Source organism: Hemiscyllium ocellatum, chromosome 37 (assembly GCF_020745735.1).
Source record: "Hemiscyllium ocellatum isolate sHemOce1 chromosome 37, sHemOce1.pat.X.cur, whole genome shotgun sequence".
Taxonomy (NCBI): domain Eukaryota; kingdom Metazoa; phylum Chordata; class Chondrichthyes; order Orectolobiformes; family Hemiscylliidae; genus Hemiscyllium; species Hemiscyllium ocellatum.
In genome coordinates this window covers 3,393,167-3,409,258 of record NC_083437.1, presented here as the reverse complement: position 1 = coordinate 3,409,258, position 16,092 = coordinate 3,393,167, and the positions used below count along the sequence as shown (strand labels likewise).

Below are 16,092 nucleotides of genomic sequence, written 5' to 3'. Positions count from 1 at the left end.
TGAGGTTATGGTCTTGGGTGGCAAGAATAGAGGCATAGGCTATTTAAAAAAGGGAAAGGCTTAGAAATCTGAAGCACAAAGGAACTTCAGTGTCCGAGTTCAGGATTCTCTTAAGGTTAACATTCAAGTTCAGTAGGTAATTAAGACAGCAAGGGCAATGTTCACTTTCATTTCAAGCGGGCTGGAATATAAGAGCAAGGATGTACATATGAGGCTGTATAAAGCTCTGATTATTTGGAATTTGGAGCAGTTTTGGTCTCTGCATCTAAGGAAAGATGTGTCGGTGTTGGAGAGGGTTCAGAGGAGGTTCACAAGAATGACCCAAGGATGAAGGGCCTTTCATACAAGGAAAGGTTATAAAGACTCTGATACTATATTTGATGGATTTTAGAAGGACGAGGTGAGATTTCATTGAAACTTAGAGAGTAATGAAATACCTGGATTTACTAGATGTGGAGAGAGACTAGGATCCAAGGGAATTGCCTTAGAGTGAAGGGATGATTCTTTTGAACTGACATGGGGAGAAATTTCTTCAGCTAGAGGGTTGTGAATCTGTGGAACCCATTGCTGCAGAAGGTTGTGGAGGCCAAGTTATTGAGTATATTGAAGACAAAGATAGGTAGGATAAAGGGATCAAGGGTAACAGGTAGAAAGCAGAAGAATGAGGGATTGAGAAACAAACTAGCCATGTTTGCATGGTGGTACAGATTTTTTGAGCTGAATGGCCTAATTCTGCTCCTAAATCTAATGGTTTTAAGGTCTTATGATTATTCGGATGTCTGGTATGTTGTGAGTTAATCCATTTCGCATCCATATGTTTCAGTGTTAGAAACAATGAGCTCAGCCAAATAAATGGATTGGACTTGAATTTGGCATGTTTTTCTCTTCCTTGGCTGAAATAAAATGATATTCATTTTTAAAATAACTTTAGGGCCAACAATAACAAAGTGAATGAAATAGGGAACTGAAAGTTGGCATTGCTGGAGTTCAAATAGAGGGCTTGGCACGAACAGCAGCCCTGTTACATCACACTTCCCTCCCTTCCTCCCTCCCAGTGTTCCAGGTTAACGAAGAAAAATTCAGAATTGCTCAAGTCATTGAGACTCCGTTAAAGTCTGATCTGGGTGTTCTCATTTGAAAGTTTTGAATATCAATAAGGTAAGAATTTAATTTCTTAATATTAAATATAGGAGAATAAAGTTGAAGTATTACATAGTTTATTGCATAAATAGTTTATCATGTATCAAGACTAAAAACTTGAAATAAACTTAACCCCTTCACCATTATATAATTCAAAATTTAGTCATCCATGTAAGTTTAGCATGAAACATGAAAGTAACATTTGAGCAACCAAGGGAGATGATACTTTATGAAACAAAGTGAAATAACTATTCAAGAATTTGACAGTAACATGTTATTGTAGACTTTAGAAAGTTAAGCTTTTGAAGCTGTCACATCCAGCGATAATTTTAGTTGTCTCATATTCTGAAAGAAATTGTCATAGAGCTGTTTCCAAAGCAAAGGAATGGCAATCTTTTATTCTTAATATCACTGAGCAACTTATTGTTGGAGCCCGTCACTGCAGCATTTACACAGATTAGGATAAGGCTCATATTGCTCAAAGACAGTCTGAGAGTTGAGTGTAAAATAGCATGTGATGAAAGAATTTGACTTCACACCCTCTAGCGTTTAGTCATAATAAATCAGTGTCAGTCTGAATTAAATCCTCACTGTTACCTCTCAGCACATAGTCAGATTGTGTTTCTTGTTGCTCACTGTTAACACACGTCCTTACTCTACCCCTTAGTCTTAACTGTTAGCACCTTTTCCTCACTATATTGATGACTGTATTAGCGCCACCTCATGCTCCCATTAGCGGTTTGAACAGTTCATCAACTTAATCAGAACATTCCATCTTAACCTCAAGTTCATATGGACCATCTCCAATGCCTCTCTCCCCTTCCTGGACCTCTCCGTCTCTATCTCCAGTAACCGACTCAGCACAGACATCTATTTCAAACCTAGCGACTCCCACAGCTACCTTGATTACACCTCCTTCCAATCCCCCAACCACCCTCCCCTGTAAAAATGCGATTCCTTACTCCAAATTCTTCCATTTCCACTGTATCTACTCCCAGGAGGAGCAATTCCCCTCCAGGATGTCTTCCTATTTCAAGGACTGCAATTTCCTCTCCCATGTGATCAACAAAGCCCTTCATTGCATCTTTTCCACTTCCTGCACCTCCATCCTCGAACCCCAACCCTCCAACTGCTAACAAGGATATAACCACCTGGTCCTCACCTTCCACCACATGAAACTCCGGATACAGTACATTATTCTCTGTCATTTCTGCCACCTACATTCAGGCCCTGACACCAAAGATATATTTCTCTCCCAACCCCTATCTGTATTTGGCAGAGACCATTCCCCCCGTGACTCCCTCATTAGGTCCATGCCCCCCATCAACCCACCCTCCATACTCAGCACCTTCCCTTGCTGCCACATGAGGTGTAAAGCCAGCGTCCTCACCTCCATCCAAGGCCCTAAAGGATCATGTCAAATCTATCAGAAACTTTCTTGCACATCCACCCACCTCATTTATTGCATCTGTTGCTCTTGATGTGGTCTCCTCTACATCAGGAAGACAGAACGCCAACTCATGGATCGATTCAGGGACACATGCACCCAACAACCCCACTACCCTGTGGCCAACCACTTTGTCTCCCCCTTCCACTCCCCCAAGGCCATGAAAATTCTAGGCCTCATCCACTGCCAAATCAAACCACCTGTCAACTGGAGGAAGAACGCCTCATCTTCTGCCTTGGGACCCTCCAACCACACACAGCAACACTGATTTCACTAGTTTCCAAATCTCCCCTCCTGCTACCTCATCCCAGATCCAACCCTCCAACTTGGCACCATCCTCTTGACCTGTCCTACCTGTCCATCATGCATCCCACCTATCCACTTCACCCTCCCCATCGATCTATTACAATTGCCTCCACCTGCAACCATCTATTGTCTTCCCAGCCTTTCCTCCAGCCTCATCTCACCCTTTATTTATCTCTGAGCCTCATTCCCCCTCCACATTCCTGATGAAGGGCTTATGCCCAATGCGTTGACTCTCCTGCTCCTCAGATGTTGCCTGACAGGCTGTACGTTTCCAGCACCACACTTTTTGACACTGACTCTCAAGCATCCGCAGTCCTCACTTTCTCCTAGTCACTGTTGGCATACAGTCTGTATAAATCACTGTTCACTATTAGCGTACATTTAGACTTTTTTCCTTGGTTGGTGTAAACTGTGAATATACTGGCCGGATATATTTCTTGATGTACAATGGCACTATACAGTCAAATTGTACATCTCAGTAATAACTATTAATACATGGTCAGGCTGTATGCATCATTGAGAACAGTCAATACATAGTCAGACTGTACTTCTTGGTATAATCTATTAACACTTACACGATATTTTTCACTGATATCCAGTAGCACTCAGCCAGACATTCTCCTCCATGTTACTACACTCCTATTTTTTTCCTGTCATTGTCTGACCCCTATTCTCACTGTTAACCAGCAATAAACAGTCAGACTCCACGCTTTGATGTAACAGTAAATACACAGTCAGACTGTACTCCTCATTGTTAACTGTCAACAAACATTTCACCCAACTTTATAAACCCCACCCCGGCAAACTTTCTCCACTCTTCCAATTTCCACTCCAACCCCTCCAGCTTCCACACAAACGTGTACTCCTACTGATCTCTCCACCGACCACTTAATTCAGAAAGCCACAGTCTCCATGGTTCACTGCTGTGTTCTGGTACAGATTCCAGGCCAGACAGCACTGTCTGTTTAAGACAATAACATGACAACACAACTTGTGACATTCTAACATAAAGGTACCACCTCTCTTACTCTGTGCAATGGAGTTGATATAGACAGTTGATTGTGTATGTCATTTTCAATAACATCAGTAAGCAGCGAACCCAGACTATGTGTGTAAGTCTCTGATATTGTATAGTTAATATTGTATATAAATTACAGTTAGCTGGCTAAAATGTTGAGCAACTATCTGTGGTATCTCTAATGTGGATTACAATTTGGAAAAAATAAAATGGCAGACTTGATCAACATCAAGATGCAAGTAATGCCTTTTTACGTAAAATGATTTCTTCAGAGTTTTAAAGTTAAAACCACAAAAAAAGTCATGGGGCAGTATGCTTTAAAACATTGAAGAAGTTTTTTTATATGAAAAAAGCCTTACTAATGTCCTGATGTCGATTAAGTTTACTACCAACTTTTTTTCCAAGTTGTGACAAAAGTAAGAAAAGCCCAGGTAACATCATCATTCAGTGTTATTGTGTAAGCTCAGTGTACAGGAAGATATCTGCTACTATAAGCCTATAATTCTTAACAGCCCACAACATACAATGTAGAAAAGAGCAGAGATGTCGACACAAGCAAAATATCGAACTATGTTGCACTATAACTTCATACACTAATATTTTAGAGATCAAAAAGATGGAAAACAAAAATAACCATGGATTGACATTTCTTTGATATTCTTTCAGAACCTCAGTTGTTTAAAGAAAGTATTAACTTTAATTATCTGCAAATAAATGACAAATACTATTTATATGGCAAGTCAATTTCTATTTTTGGTGTGTAGTAGCCCCCAGGATGTTGATAATGTGGGATTCTGCATTAGTAATCCCTTTGAACATCAAAGGGAGATGGTGGAATAATTTCTTATTGAAAATGGTCATTGTCTATTATTTGTGGGGGATGAATGTTACTTGCTACTTGTCAGCCTAAGCCTGGAGATTGTTCAGATCTTGTTGTATTTGAATATGGACTGCTTCAATATTTGAGGAGTCGTGAATGGTGCTGAACATTGTGCAATTAACAGTGAACATCCCTACTTCTGACCATACGATAGAGGGAAGGTTCTTGATGAAGCAGCTGAAGATGGTTGGGGGTAGGACAGTATCCTGAGAAACTCCTGCAGAGATGTGCAGGAGCTATGATGACTGACCTCCAATAACCACAACCATTTTCCTGTGTGTTAAGTATGTTTCCAACCAGCTAACTTTGCCCTGATTCCCATTGATTCCAGTTTTACTTGATGCCACATTCAGTCGAATGTGATCTTGATATCACATCCACTCTCACTTGGCTTCTGAAATTAAGTGCTTTCCTATATTGTTGTGTCAAGACTGTAACATCACCCAGATTAAAACGCATGTATGGCTGTGATGTAGACCGAGGATTAGAACTCAAACTGTTCAGTGGAAATGGTAAGAAGTAGATGAGAGTAAACCGGTTGATGTGGTGTATATGGATTTCAGCAAGGTGTTTGATAGGGTTCCCTACAGTAGGCTATTGTACAAAATGCAGAGGAATGGGATTGTGGGAGATACAGCAGTTTGGATCAGTAATTGGCTTGCTGAAAGAAGACAGAGGTTGGTGGTTAATGGGAAATGTTCATCCTGAAGTACAGTTACTAGTGGTATACCGTAAGGGTCAGTGTTGGGTCCACTGCAGTTTGTCATTTTTATAAAAGACCTGGATGAGGGCGTAGAAGGGTGGGTTAGTAAATTTACAGATGACACTAAGGTCAACGGGGTTATGGATAGTGACAAAGAATATTGTGGGTTACAGAAAGACATAGATAAGCTGCAGACCTGGGCTGAGTGGTGGCAAATGGAGTTTAATGCAGCCAAGTGTGAGGTGATTCACTTTGGTCGGAGTAACCGGAATGCAAACTGGGCTAATGATAAGATTCTTGGTTGTGTAGATGAACAGAGATCTCGGTGTCCAGATACATAGATTCTTGAAAATTGCCACCCAGATTGACAGGGTTGTTAAGAAGGCATACAGTGTTTTAGCTTTTATTAATAGAGGGATCGAATTCCGGAACCATGAGGTTATTCTACAGCTGTACAAAACTGTGGTGCGGCCGCACTTGGAGTATTATGTACAGTTCTGGTCACTACATTATAAGAAGGATTTGGAAAGGGTGCAGATGAGGTTTACTAGGATGTTGCCTGGTATGTAGGGGAGGTCTTATGAGGAAAGGCTGAGGGACTTAAGACTGTTTTCATTGCAGAGAAGAAAGTTGAGAGATGACTCAGTAGAGTAATGTAAGATAATCAGAGAGTTAGATAGGTGGACTGGGAGAGGCTTTTCCAAGTCTGGTGACAGCGAGCACAAGGGGGCATAGCTTTAAATTGAGGGGTGATAGATATAGGACAGATGTCAGAGGTAGTTTCTTTACTCAGAGAGTAGTAAGAGTATAGAATGCTTTGCCTGCAACGGTAGTAGATTGGCCACCTTTAAGTGCATTTAAGTCGTCATTGGACAAGCATATGGATGTACATGGAATAGTGTAGGTTAGATGGGCTTCAGATTGGTATGACAGGTCGGCAAAACATCAAGGGCCAAAGGGCCTATACTGCACTGTAATGTTCTATGTTCTATGTATGTTCTATTTATTCACAGAAAGGGTTAGAGTGGCTTGAAACTCTCTTCCGCAAGCAATCATTGATTTAAGATTGGTGGTTAATTTTAAATCTGAGATGATCTTTTTTTATTATGCAAATGTGTTATTGCACAGATCAGTTGTGATCTAATTGAATGGGAGAACAGGCTTGAGGGGCTGAATGGTCTACTCCTGTTCCTATATTGCTATGTCCCCATGATATCATAATTTTGTAAATATTTAATGTTGTAAATAAATTTTAGATATCTGACTCTAGAAGAACTTGACTCTCTGTGGTATGTCATTCAGACTGGTATGTGCAGAGTAAGCCACAAAATGGCATCACTGACCGCAATCCATCTCTCTGTCTGTTGCATCACATAACAACACACTACAGAACTAATCACCTCCCCAAACCCCAAACACAATCTCATCTCCTCCGTCTCTATTCCTGGGCTGTCCGACTCCCTGTCTTACCCAACAGGCCGGCTGTCAGGCTAGCTGTCAGTCTTTTAACTAGTGTCAAGAAGTATGGTGCTGGAAAAGCACAGCATGTCAGGCAGCATCTGAGGAACACGAGAGTCGATGTTTTGGATATAAGTCCTTATTTCAACTCTCCTGCTTCTCAGCTGCGGCCTGATCTGCTGTGCTTTTCCAGCACCCCACTTTTTGACTCTGATCTCCAGCACCTGCAGTCCTCACTTTCTCCTAGGCTTTTAAGTATTCAGCCTACCCATCTGTCAGGCTTCAGGGCTGTCAGTCAGATTGACGATCAGTCTGTCAATTAAAATAGCTATCAGGTTGCCTGTCTGTCAGGCAAATTAGTTGTCGATCTTTCAAATTGTCAATCTTCCTTGCTGTTGGACTGCCAGGCAGGAAGTCTCTTTAAAAGCACTACCATCCAACACTATCATTAATATTAGTTGGTTATCCTCCGAATCTGTGTTCTGCATTTCTTGTCCACTCCCTTATTACCAAGTGCAAAGGCCTGGCTACTTAACATATCAGCCACAAATGTCATTCGCCCCAGTTTGGGATTCATTGGCTTTAGTTAAATCTGCATCAAAGACACAGTGACATACTAACCACAAGATGGGGCAGCACACAGAGAATTTATGGAGAGTTCTAATTGAAAATTGCTGTTCTTTTTTGGAGAACCACAGATAACAAAAGATTTAATTATCTTAAATGTAATCGATTTGTTTTCAATTGAATTTCACTGCAATTCTACCTTAATGTTTTGTGTTCTTAAATGCACAGTTTGATTGTGTGATATTCAAATCCACACCTTTGTGCGCCAGGTTCTGGCTGCACATTTTACAGGCACATGATGATTGTCATTTCGCTGATGCTCCTGTTGTCAATGCTGAGTTCATTAATTCAAGGCTTCGAAACCACTTCTGGAATCCCAGGGGTACCCGGTTGTCATGGAATACCAGGGATATCTGGCAAAGACGGCAGAAATGGTATACAAGGAGCAAAAGGAGATCCAGGTAAACCAGCAGAATTACAATAAACCACATTGATGTGTTCACATTGTAGATCAAAACATTACATCAGTTATTCCAGCGCAAATTACTGAGGCATCTAACCATCGTATACAGAGTCAGGGAGATGGGCTCTTATTCGATGCAGAATTAGAATTAGAATTAGGTTTATTGTCACATTTACTCATACAAGTACAGTGAAAAGCTTCCAAAGTCGCTGCATAGGGGATCACCTTAGGTACAAAGGTACAGAGGTACAGATTCTTCAGAATAAATTAGAAAAAAAGGAAATGAGAAGTCCAGCATTACAGACTTTCATGCCACTTTAGATACAAAAAGTATCGAGGTACAAAACCCTCAGGATAAATTAGAAAAATAAAGGGATAAAAAGTTCAGAATTGAAGTTCAAAAGTGAAAACTGAGCAGGTAACTCTGTTAACTCTGACTAACTCTGTTCTAGCCTCCAGTCTACCCAGGGCAGGCTTCACCTCAATGCTCTCGAATGTGAGAGTCAGCGCTAGGCTTCACCTCAAGGTGGAAGTTCATGAGGATACATGGAATCTATGCTGGCTTCACCCTGGGCATTGCCAATGCCACCCAAGTAGCCCATTCAGATTTATAGTATCGAACAAGGCTGTTTGGCCCATTATATCAAAGCATCTCTTTCCGAGGACAGCTCAAAAATTACTACCACTCTCCCACCCTCTAACACACTCTAGCTCAAGGTATTTAGCTTCTCAATTTCAAATATTTATTGTGATTTTCCTTTAAAAGTTTTTAAATGTTCTGAATGTAAATAGAGCCAGGGTTATATTCCAGAGTAAAGCCTGATGTAAATCCAAGCAAGATGCTGCTCCTCAGTTACTGGAGGGCTGTGGGTAGTAGGTACTGAGATACCAAGCCCAACCTCAATGTGGTATTGAACAAGGGGATAAGCTAGTACAACTGCCCAGATGTATATTTTTCTCAGCTTGTCGTGTGGCCTTTCCAATTGGTTTTCCACATTAGCTCCTTCACTCAGCCCCAGCCCCACTGTCATTTCCTACCCCCTTTGTGTGCACTGAGGTGTGCCCATGCTCACCCATGTATTTGCCAAGATGATGGAATGAAATTGCCTTGCTCTGACCCCAGAAGAATTTTTAAAAATCTTTACAATTTTGGAAAGTTGGCGAGATTAGCAAGGACAGTATTTGTTGCCCTTCAGCTGGTGGCTTGAGATATCTACAACTGAGTGACTTGCTTAACCATTTAAGAGGGCAGTTATAAGTTGACCACTTCTACCATGTGTTTAAAGTAAGTAGGAAAGCCAACCAGGTAAAGACATCAAATTTCCTTCCCTAAACAGGATCAGTAAGCAGATGGGTTTCAGGCCAACCAACAGTTTTCAGATCATTAAGAATGATAATGATTTATTAATGAACTGAATATAAACCCCCAGCTGCTGTGGAGGGCTTTGAACCCACCGTCCCAGAGCATGAGGGTAGGCCTCTTCATTCCTAGCCCACTAACATTACCAGCATTGCACTGCCTGCTCTGGCTATTAGCCTTTCAGGTATTCTGTGCTTACCAAACAAATTCATTAATCTTCCCTCAGGGAAGAAATCTGTCACCATCAGTCAGATTGGCCAACAAGTGGACTCCAGTCCCAAACTTGTATTTAACTAGCAAGCAAGGCTCTCCGTTCACAGCGATAGAAAATAAATGCCAACAGGTCCAGATTCCCACAATTAGAAAATATTCTCAGTGGGGACAGGAGCAGAGATTATTTCACAATACAGAATTTACTGTGGTTATGGTGGTGGAAAATAACATTGAGAAATATTGTTCCCTCAGCTTTTGCTTTACCTACATTATGCAAGAGCTCATTCATAACTGTAACAGTTCTCTGCTGAATGTAACTACTCTCCTTACTCACTGTCTGAACGCCACGTTCCCTCAGCAATCTAAGCCCAGTATTCCTTGTGGAGATCGCATAGATATAAATATTATTATACACTCATCAGATAATTCTTCTTCTCAAAGTATAACTTTGAGGTAAGTGTACAGACAAACATTAAAACATTTATTTAGTTTTGTATTATCTACCACATTTGCATAATTACTTAACCCACAAACTAGGATATACAACTGTAAATGTCTACAGGTTGCATTGACTTTTGCATTAAGAATTAAGTTTTTCTGGGCTGTTGGAAGTTTGGCTTTTGGAAAGGTGAGATAGTTCCGGATTGGTGAGTTCACTAGATTTCTAACTGCCAGCTCATTGGCTTTTTTTTTGCATGTTTGTTAACAAACATTTCCTTAAGGAGCAAATTAACCAGTTGGTGCTGTGGTTGTGGTAAGGGCATTGGGCCAGCACCCATATAGGGCCAGACTAAGTTTCTGGCACTGTAGGTTCAAATCCCATCTGAGGAACTGGTGGGTTGTAATTTCAATTAACAGAATTTGAAATTAAAACCTAGTTTCACTGATATTGATCACAAAATTATCATTGATTGTCAGAAAAGCCCATCTGGTTTGTAAATGCCCTTTTTTATGGACTTGATGAGTGGTTTTGGAGCCTACCACCATTCCTACTTATCCAAGCTGGGCATTGGCATATTCTGGCTGGTATGGACCATTTTGATTTATCTGCTAGCCCATCACATCGAAGATACATTTCAAGGTTTGTTACATGATGGTTTTATGTAATATTTAACAAAATGAATATCTGCTTTTTGACAGGTGTCCCTGGCTTCGCTCTCTCTCAGGGTGGAGATGGCGAGAAAGGTGATGAAGGAGACACTGGCCCAACTGGAAAGAGAGGGCGAAGGGGGCCTCCAGGGGAAAGGGGGGATCCAGGCAATGTGGGAGAGAAAGGAGACAAAGGGCGATCAGGAGACCACAAGAGCACATTAAAATCTGCCTTTTCTGCAAAGAGAGGGGGACACACATATCCACCACGGGAGACCCAAATCAGATTCAGTAAAATCATATCTAATGATCAAAATCACTATAACAGTGACACAGGTGTGTTCACCTGTAACATAACCGGTTTTTATTACTTTGTGTACTACGCAACGTCAGATAATAATTTATGCGTTAACTTGAACATGAATGGAATAAAGAAAGCTGGCTTCTGCAATCACGGCCAGTTCTATCAGGCCAGTTCTGGAGGAATTGTACTCCACTTGCGGGTCAATGATGAGGTTTGGCTTGAAGCAACAGATTACAATGCCATGATGGGGAAAGAAGATCATGACAGTGTCTTCAGTGGATTTCTTCTCTTTCCAGATTAAGAATTCAAAGAAAATGTTTGGCTGAATGCTCTGTTGGAAATTTTAAAAGTTTGTCTTTATCATGTGGCTGACATTTGCCTATTAAAATTGAGATAAATCATATCAGCTTCCTTCTCACAGTTGTGATATGTATTCACTGTTGCCAATTTATGAACTGTCCCTGTTTGAGTACCCACTACAAGTTATGATGTCAGTGTTGAGGACGCTTTTATCCTTCTCTCATTGAGGAACTGCATCCCTCACCAGCTATGAAACAAGTTACATCTTGGTCAAAGTCGATTAGAAGAGTACAGACTATTGCAGGTACAAAGTATTATTACAAAAAGGCAGATTAGATGATTGTACTCATGAGTAGAATTTCTAATGTGGAGGACTGTGTTATGTTGCAGCATAGTTGTTTATGCTGACTCCATCCATTATTGACCACAATGAGATTTAACTAATTTCATTGCTAAACGTAATGGGTCTATCCCAGTGAGGGAATACTACCAATACTCTGGCACAAACCAATGATTTAGACAATGCATTCAGTGCCGCACAGTCAGACCTTACTCTCCTTTTCCTCAGCTATTTCAATCTCACGTGTAATATGTTATGGGATCTCTGTTCTCCTCTTCCTGCTCCCTGACCTGGGCCCCACTGAGATGGCCTTGTGTTGGTCTTGCTACTTAAGTCCCATATAAAAAACATGGATAGCTCATGAGAGATAGTAGCATTTAATTCATAAGTTCTTTGTTCGACACTCAAAAGCCCCACTGTTTCTGCTATCTTTCAATACTAACCTTGACAGACCATTGACAAAACATCGCACCATTCAGACATTGATCAGTTGCATTTACAGCATAACTGCCCTCACTGTTAGCTCAAACTGAAAGTCTAATCATGGGTTCTGTAAGAGATAATTTTAGTTCAGCCAAAAAGTGTTAATCAATTATAGAGTTTGGTTCACTGAATATTCTACTTTCAACAGAGAAGCAAAGTACACTTTGTAAAATGTATAAATTTAAAATTTGTTTACCAATGATGACTTACATACTTCAGCAGCAACTTCAATAAATCTGTAAACTTGCCTGAAAAGGTACTGCCCAATTGGGAGTTATCCCTCTATGTATAGTGATTCTCACTCTACTATATATCATGAGAAACAGCCAGGAGATAGATGTTACTTGTTGATTGTTGTATTTCCTGTGCTAATAATCATAGTCTTTTTCTGCATTAAAACTGTATGTGGACTCACAAGCAATTTATTCAAGAAAGCTTTCAATAAATGTGTTTTACGTTGTAGATCTTCATCATTGCCTGATAACACCATCACTTCAGTGATTTCACATTAAAATTAAGTCATGAACTGTCCATAAGTGCTGAATCATCTCCACATGGAACAAACTGGGTTCTTAGAACACAACCTTCATAAGCTAACAATAAGGTAATGATAAATGAGTTATCCAGGACTGTAGGTTCAGGCCTCTGGCACGGAGCCTGGCCCCGTTGCTCAGAAGGGAAGGGTGGAGGAAGCTAGAGCGATAGTTCTTGGGGACTCAATAGTGAGGGGCACAGATAGGCGGTTTTGTGGGGGCGACAGAGACTCATGATTGGTATGTTGCCTCCCAGGTGCAAGGGTACATGATGTCTCTGATCGTGTTTTCCGGGTCCTTAAGGGGGAGGGGGAGCAGCCCCAGATCGTGGTCCACGTTGGCACCAACGACATAGGTAGGAAGAGAGGTGAGGATGTCAGGCAGGCTTTCAGGGAGCTAGGTTGGAAGCTCAGAGCTAGAATGAACAGAGTTGTTGTCTCTGGTTTGTTACCCGTGCCACGTGATAGAGAGTCGAGGAATAGGGAGAGAGAACAGTTAAATGTGTGGCTACAGGGATGGTGCAGGAGGGAGGGTTTCCGGTTTCTGGACAACTGGGGTTCTTTCTGGGGAAGGTGGGACCTCTATAAACAGGATGGTCTACACCTGAACCTGAGGGGCACCAGTATCCTTGGGAGGAGGTTTGCTAGTGCTCTTTGGGAGGGTTTAAACTAACTCTGCAGGGGCATGGGAACCTGGACTGTAGCTTTATGGTACAGGACCTTGAGTGTAGGGAGGTTAGGAACAAGGCATCGATCTCGAAGGAGGGTGCCTGTAAACAGAAAGGTGGCTTGAAATGTGTATACTTCAATGCCAGAAGTATAAGAAATAAGGTAGGTGAACTTGCAGCATGGGTTGGTACCTGGGACATCGATGTTGTGGCCATTACAGAGACGTGGGTTGAACAGGGGCAGGAATGGCTGTTGCAGGTTCCAGGGTTTAAATGTTTTAGCAGGGTCAGAGATGGGGGTAAAAGAGGGGGTGGTGTGGCATTGCTTGTCAAGGATAGTATTACAGCGGTGGAAAGGACGATGGAGGAAGACTTGCCATGTGAGGTAGCTTGGGCTGAGGTTAGAAATAGGAAAGGTGAGGTCACCCTGTTAGGAGTTTTCTACAGGCCTCCCATTAGTCCGAGAGAAGTAGAGGAAAGTATTGCGAGGATGATTCAGGAGAAGAGTGAAAGTAGCAGGGTGGTTGTTATGGGGGACTTTAACTTCCCAGATATTGACTGGGAAAAATCTGATTGAAGATTTGTAGCTCGGGTATCCGTTGTTGTGGTTCTGCTCGCCGAGCTGGAAGTTTCTGCTGCAAACGTTTCGTTCCCTGGCTAGGGAACATCATCAGTGCTGTTGGAGCCTCGTGTGAAGCGCTGCTTTGATGTTTCTTCCGGTATTTATATTGGTTTGTTCTTGCCGCTTCCGGGTGTCAGTTTCAGCTGTAGTGGTTTGTATATGGTGTCCAGGTCAATGTGTCTGTTGATGGAGTTTGGGGATGAATGCCATGCTTCTAGGAATTCTCTGGCTGTTCTCTGTCTGGCTTGTCCTATGATAGTGGTGTTTTCCCAGTCAAATTCATGTTGCTGGTTGTCTGAGTGTATGGCTACTAGAGATAGCTGGTCGTGTCGTTTTGTGGCTAGCTGATGTTCATGGATGCGGATTGTTAGCTGTCTTCCTGTTTGTCCTATATAGTGTTTTGTGCAGTCCTTGCATGGTATTTTGTAAACTACGTTAGTTTGGCTCATGCTGGGTATTGGGTCCTTTGTTCTAGTGAGCTGTTGTCTGAGCGTGGATGTTGGCTTGTGTGCTGTTATGAGTCCTAAGGGTCGCAGTAGTCTGGCTGTCAGTTCTGAGACGCTCCTGACGTATGGTAGAGTGGCTAGTCCTTTTGGTTGTGGCATGTCCTCGTTCCTCGGTCTATCTCTTAGGCATCTGGTGATAAAGTTGCGTGGGTATCCGTTTTTGGCGAATACCTTGTATAGATGTTCCTCTTCCTCTTTTCGCAGTTCTGGTGTACTGCAGTGTGTTGTGGCCCTTTTGAATAGTGTCCTGATGCAGCTTCGTTTGTGTGTGTTGGGGTGGTTACTTTCATAGTTTAAGACTTGGTCTGTGTGTGTTGGTTTCCTGTGTACCCTTGTGGTGAATTCTCCGTTGGGTGTTCTCTCTACTAACACGTCTAGGAATGGGAGTTGGCTATCCTTTTCCTCTTCTCGTGTGAATCGGATTCCTGTGAGTGTGGCGTTGATGATTCGGTGTGTTTTTTCTATGTCTGTGTTTTTGATGATTACAAAGGTGTCATCAACATATCTGATCCAGAGTTTGGGTTGGATTTGTGGTATGGCTGTATGTTCTAACCTTTGCATAACTGCCTCTGCTATGAGTCCCGAGATTGGTGATCCCATGGGTGTTCCGTTGATTTGTTCGTATATCTGATTGTTGAATGTAAAGTGTGTGGTGAGGCACAGGTCGAGTAGTTTAAGTATGCCGTCCTTGTTGATGGGTTCAGCCTCCTGTGTTCTGTTCTGTATGTCCAGTAGGTTGGCTATTGTTTCTCTGGCTAGGGTTTTGTCAATTGAAGTGAACAGTGCCGTCACGTCGAATGATACCATGGTTTCTTCTTTGTCTATGTGTGTATTCCTGATGACGTCCAAGAATTCCTGTGTTGATTGTATGGAGTGTTTGGATCCGCTGACTAGGTGTTTCAGTTTTTGTTGTAGTTCTTTGGCCAGTTTGTATGCTGGTGTCCCTGGTAGTGATACTATGGGTCTGAGTGGGATGTCTGGTTTGTGTACTTTGGGTAGTCCATAGAATCTGGGGGTGTTGTTGCTTTCAGGTTTCATTCATTGCTGGTCCGCTTTGGTTATCTGTCTTTTTTTTGTAGATTCCTTAGTGTGTTGTTTATTCTATTGGTGAGCACAACAACTACTCGCAAACACCAACACCTACCAAATGAAGGATTCCGACCCCACACCACAACTCACCAATAGAATAAACAACACACTAAGGAATCTACAAAAAAAACGGACAGATAACCAAAGCGGACCAGCAAAGAATGAAACCTGAAAGCAACAACACCCCCAGATTCTATGGACTACCCAAAGTACACAAACCAGACATCCCACTCAGACCCATAGTATCACTACCAGGGACACCAGCATACAAACTGGCCAAAGAACTACAACAAAAACTGAAACACCTAGTCAGCGGATCCAAACACTCCATACAATCAACACAGGAATTCTTGGACGTCATCAGGAATACACACATAGACAAAGAAGAAACCATGGTATCATTCGACGTGACGGCACTGTTCACTTCAATTGACAAAACCCTAGCCAGAGAAACAATAGCCAACCTACTGGACATACATAACAGAACACAGGAGGCCGAACCTATCAACAAGGACGGCATACTTAAACTACTCGACCTGTGCCTCACCACACACTTTACATTCAACAATCAGATATACGAACAAATCAACGGAACACCCATGGG

At 41.9% G+C, this 16,092-nt stretch overlaps 1 protein-coding gene across 1 annotated transcript; it reads left to right on the top strand.

Annotated features, from left to right (window-relative positions):
- The first annotated feature begins 1,061 nt into the window (after positions 1 to 1,061).
- On the top strand, positions 1,062 to 12,533 carry LOC132833605 (complement C1q subcomponent subunit C-like). The gene is made up of 3 exons (XM_060851993.1): positions 1,062 to 1,158; positions 7,789 to 7,980; positions 10,696 to 12,533. The coding sequence occupies exons 2-3, from the start codon at positions 7,815 to 7,817 to the stop codon at positions 11,247 to 11,249; spliced, it is 720 nt and encodes a 239-aa protein (XP_060707976.1). The 5' UTR covers positions 1,062 to 1,158; positions 7,789 to 7,814; the 3' UTR covers positions 11,250 to 12,533.
- Positions 12,534 to 16,092: the final 3,559 nt, after the last annotated feature.

Coding starts and splice junctions, on each gene's coding strand:
- LOC132833605 (XM_060851993.1), top strand. CDS start 7,815: ATGATGATTGTCATTTCGCTGATGCTCCTGTTGTCAATGCTGAGTTCA. Junction 7,981..10,695: donor AGGAGCAAAAGGAGATCCAG/GTAAACCAGCAG, acceptor GCTTTTTGACAG/GTGTCCCTGGCTTCGCTCTC.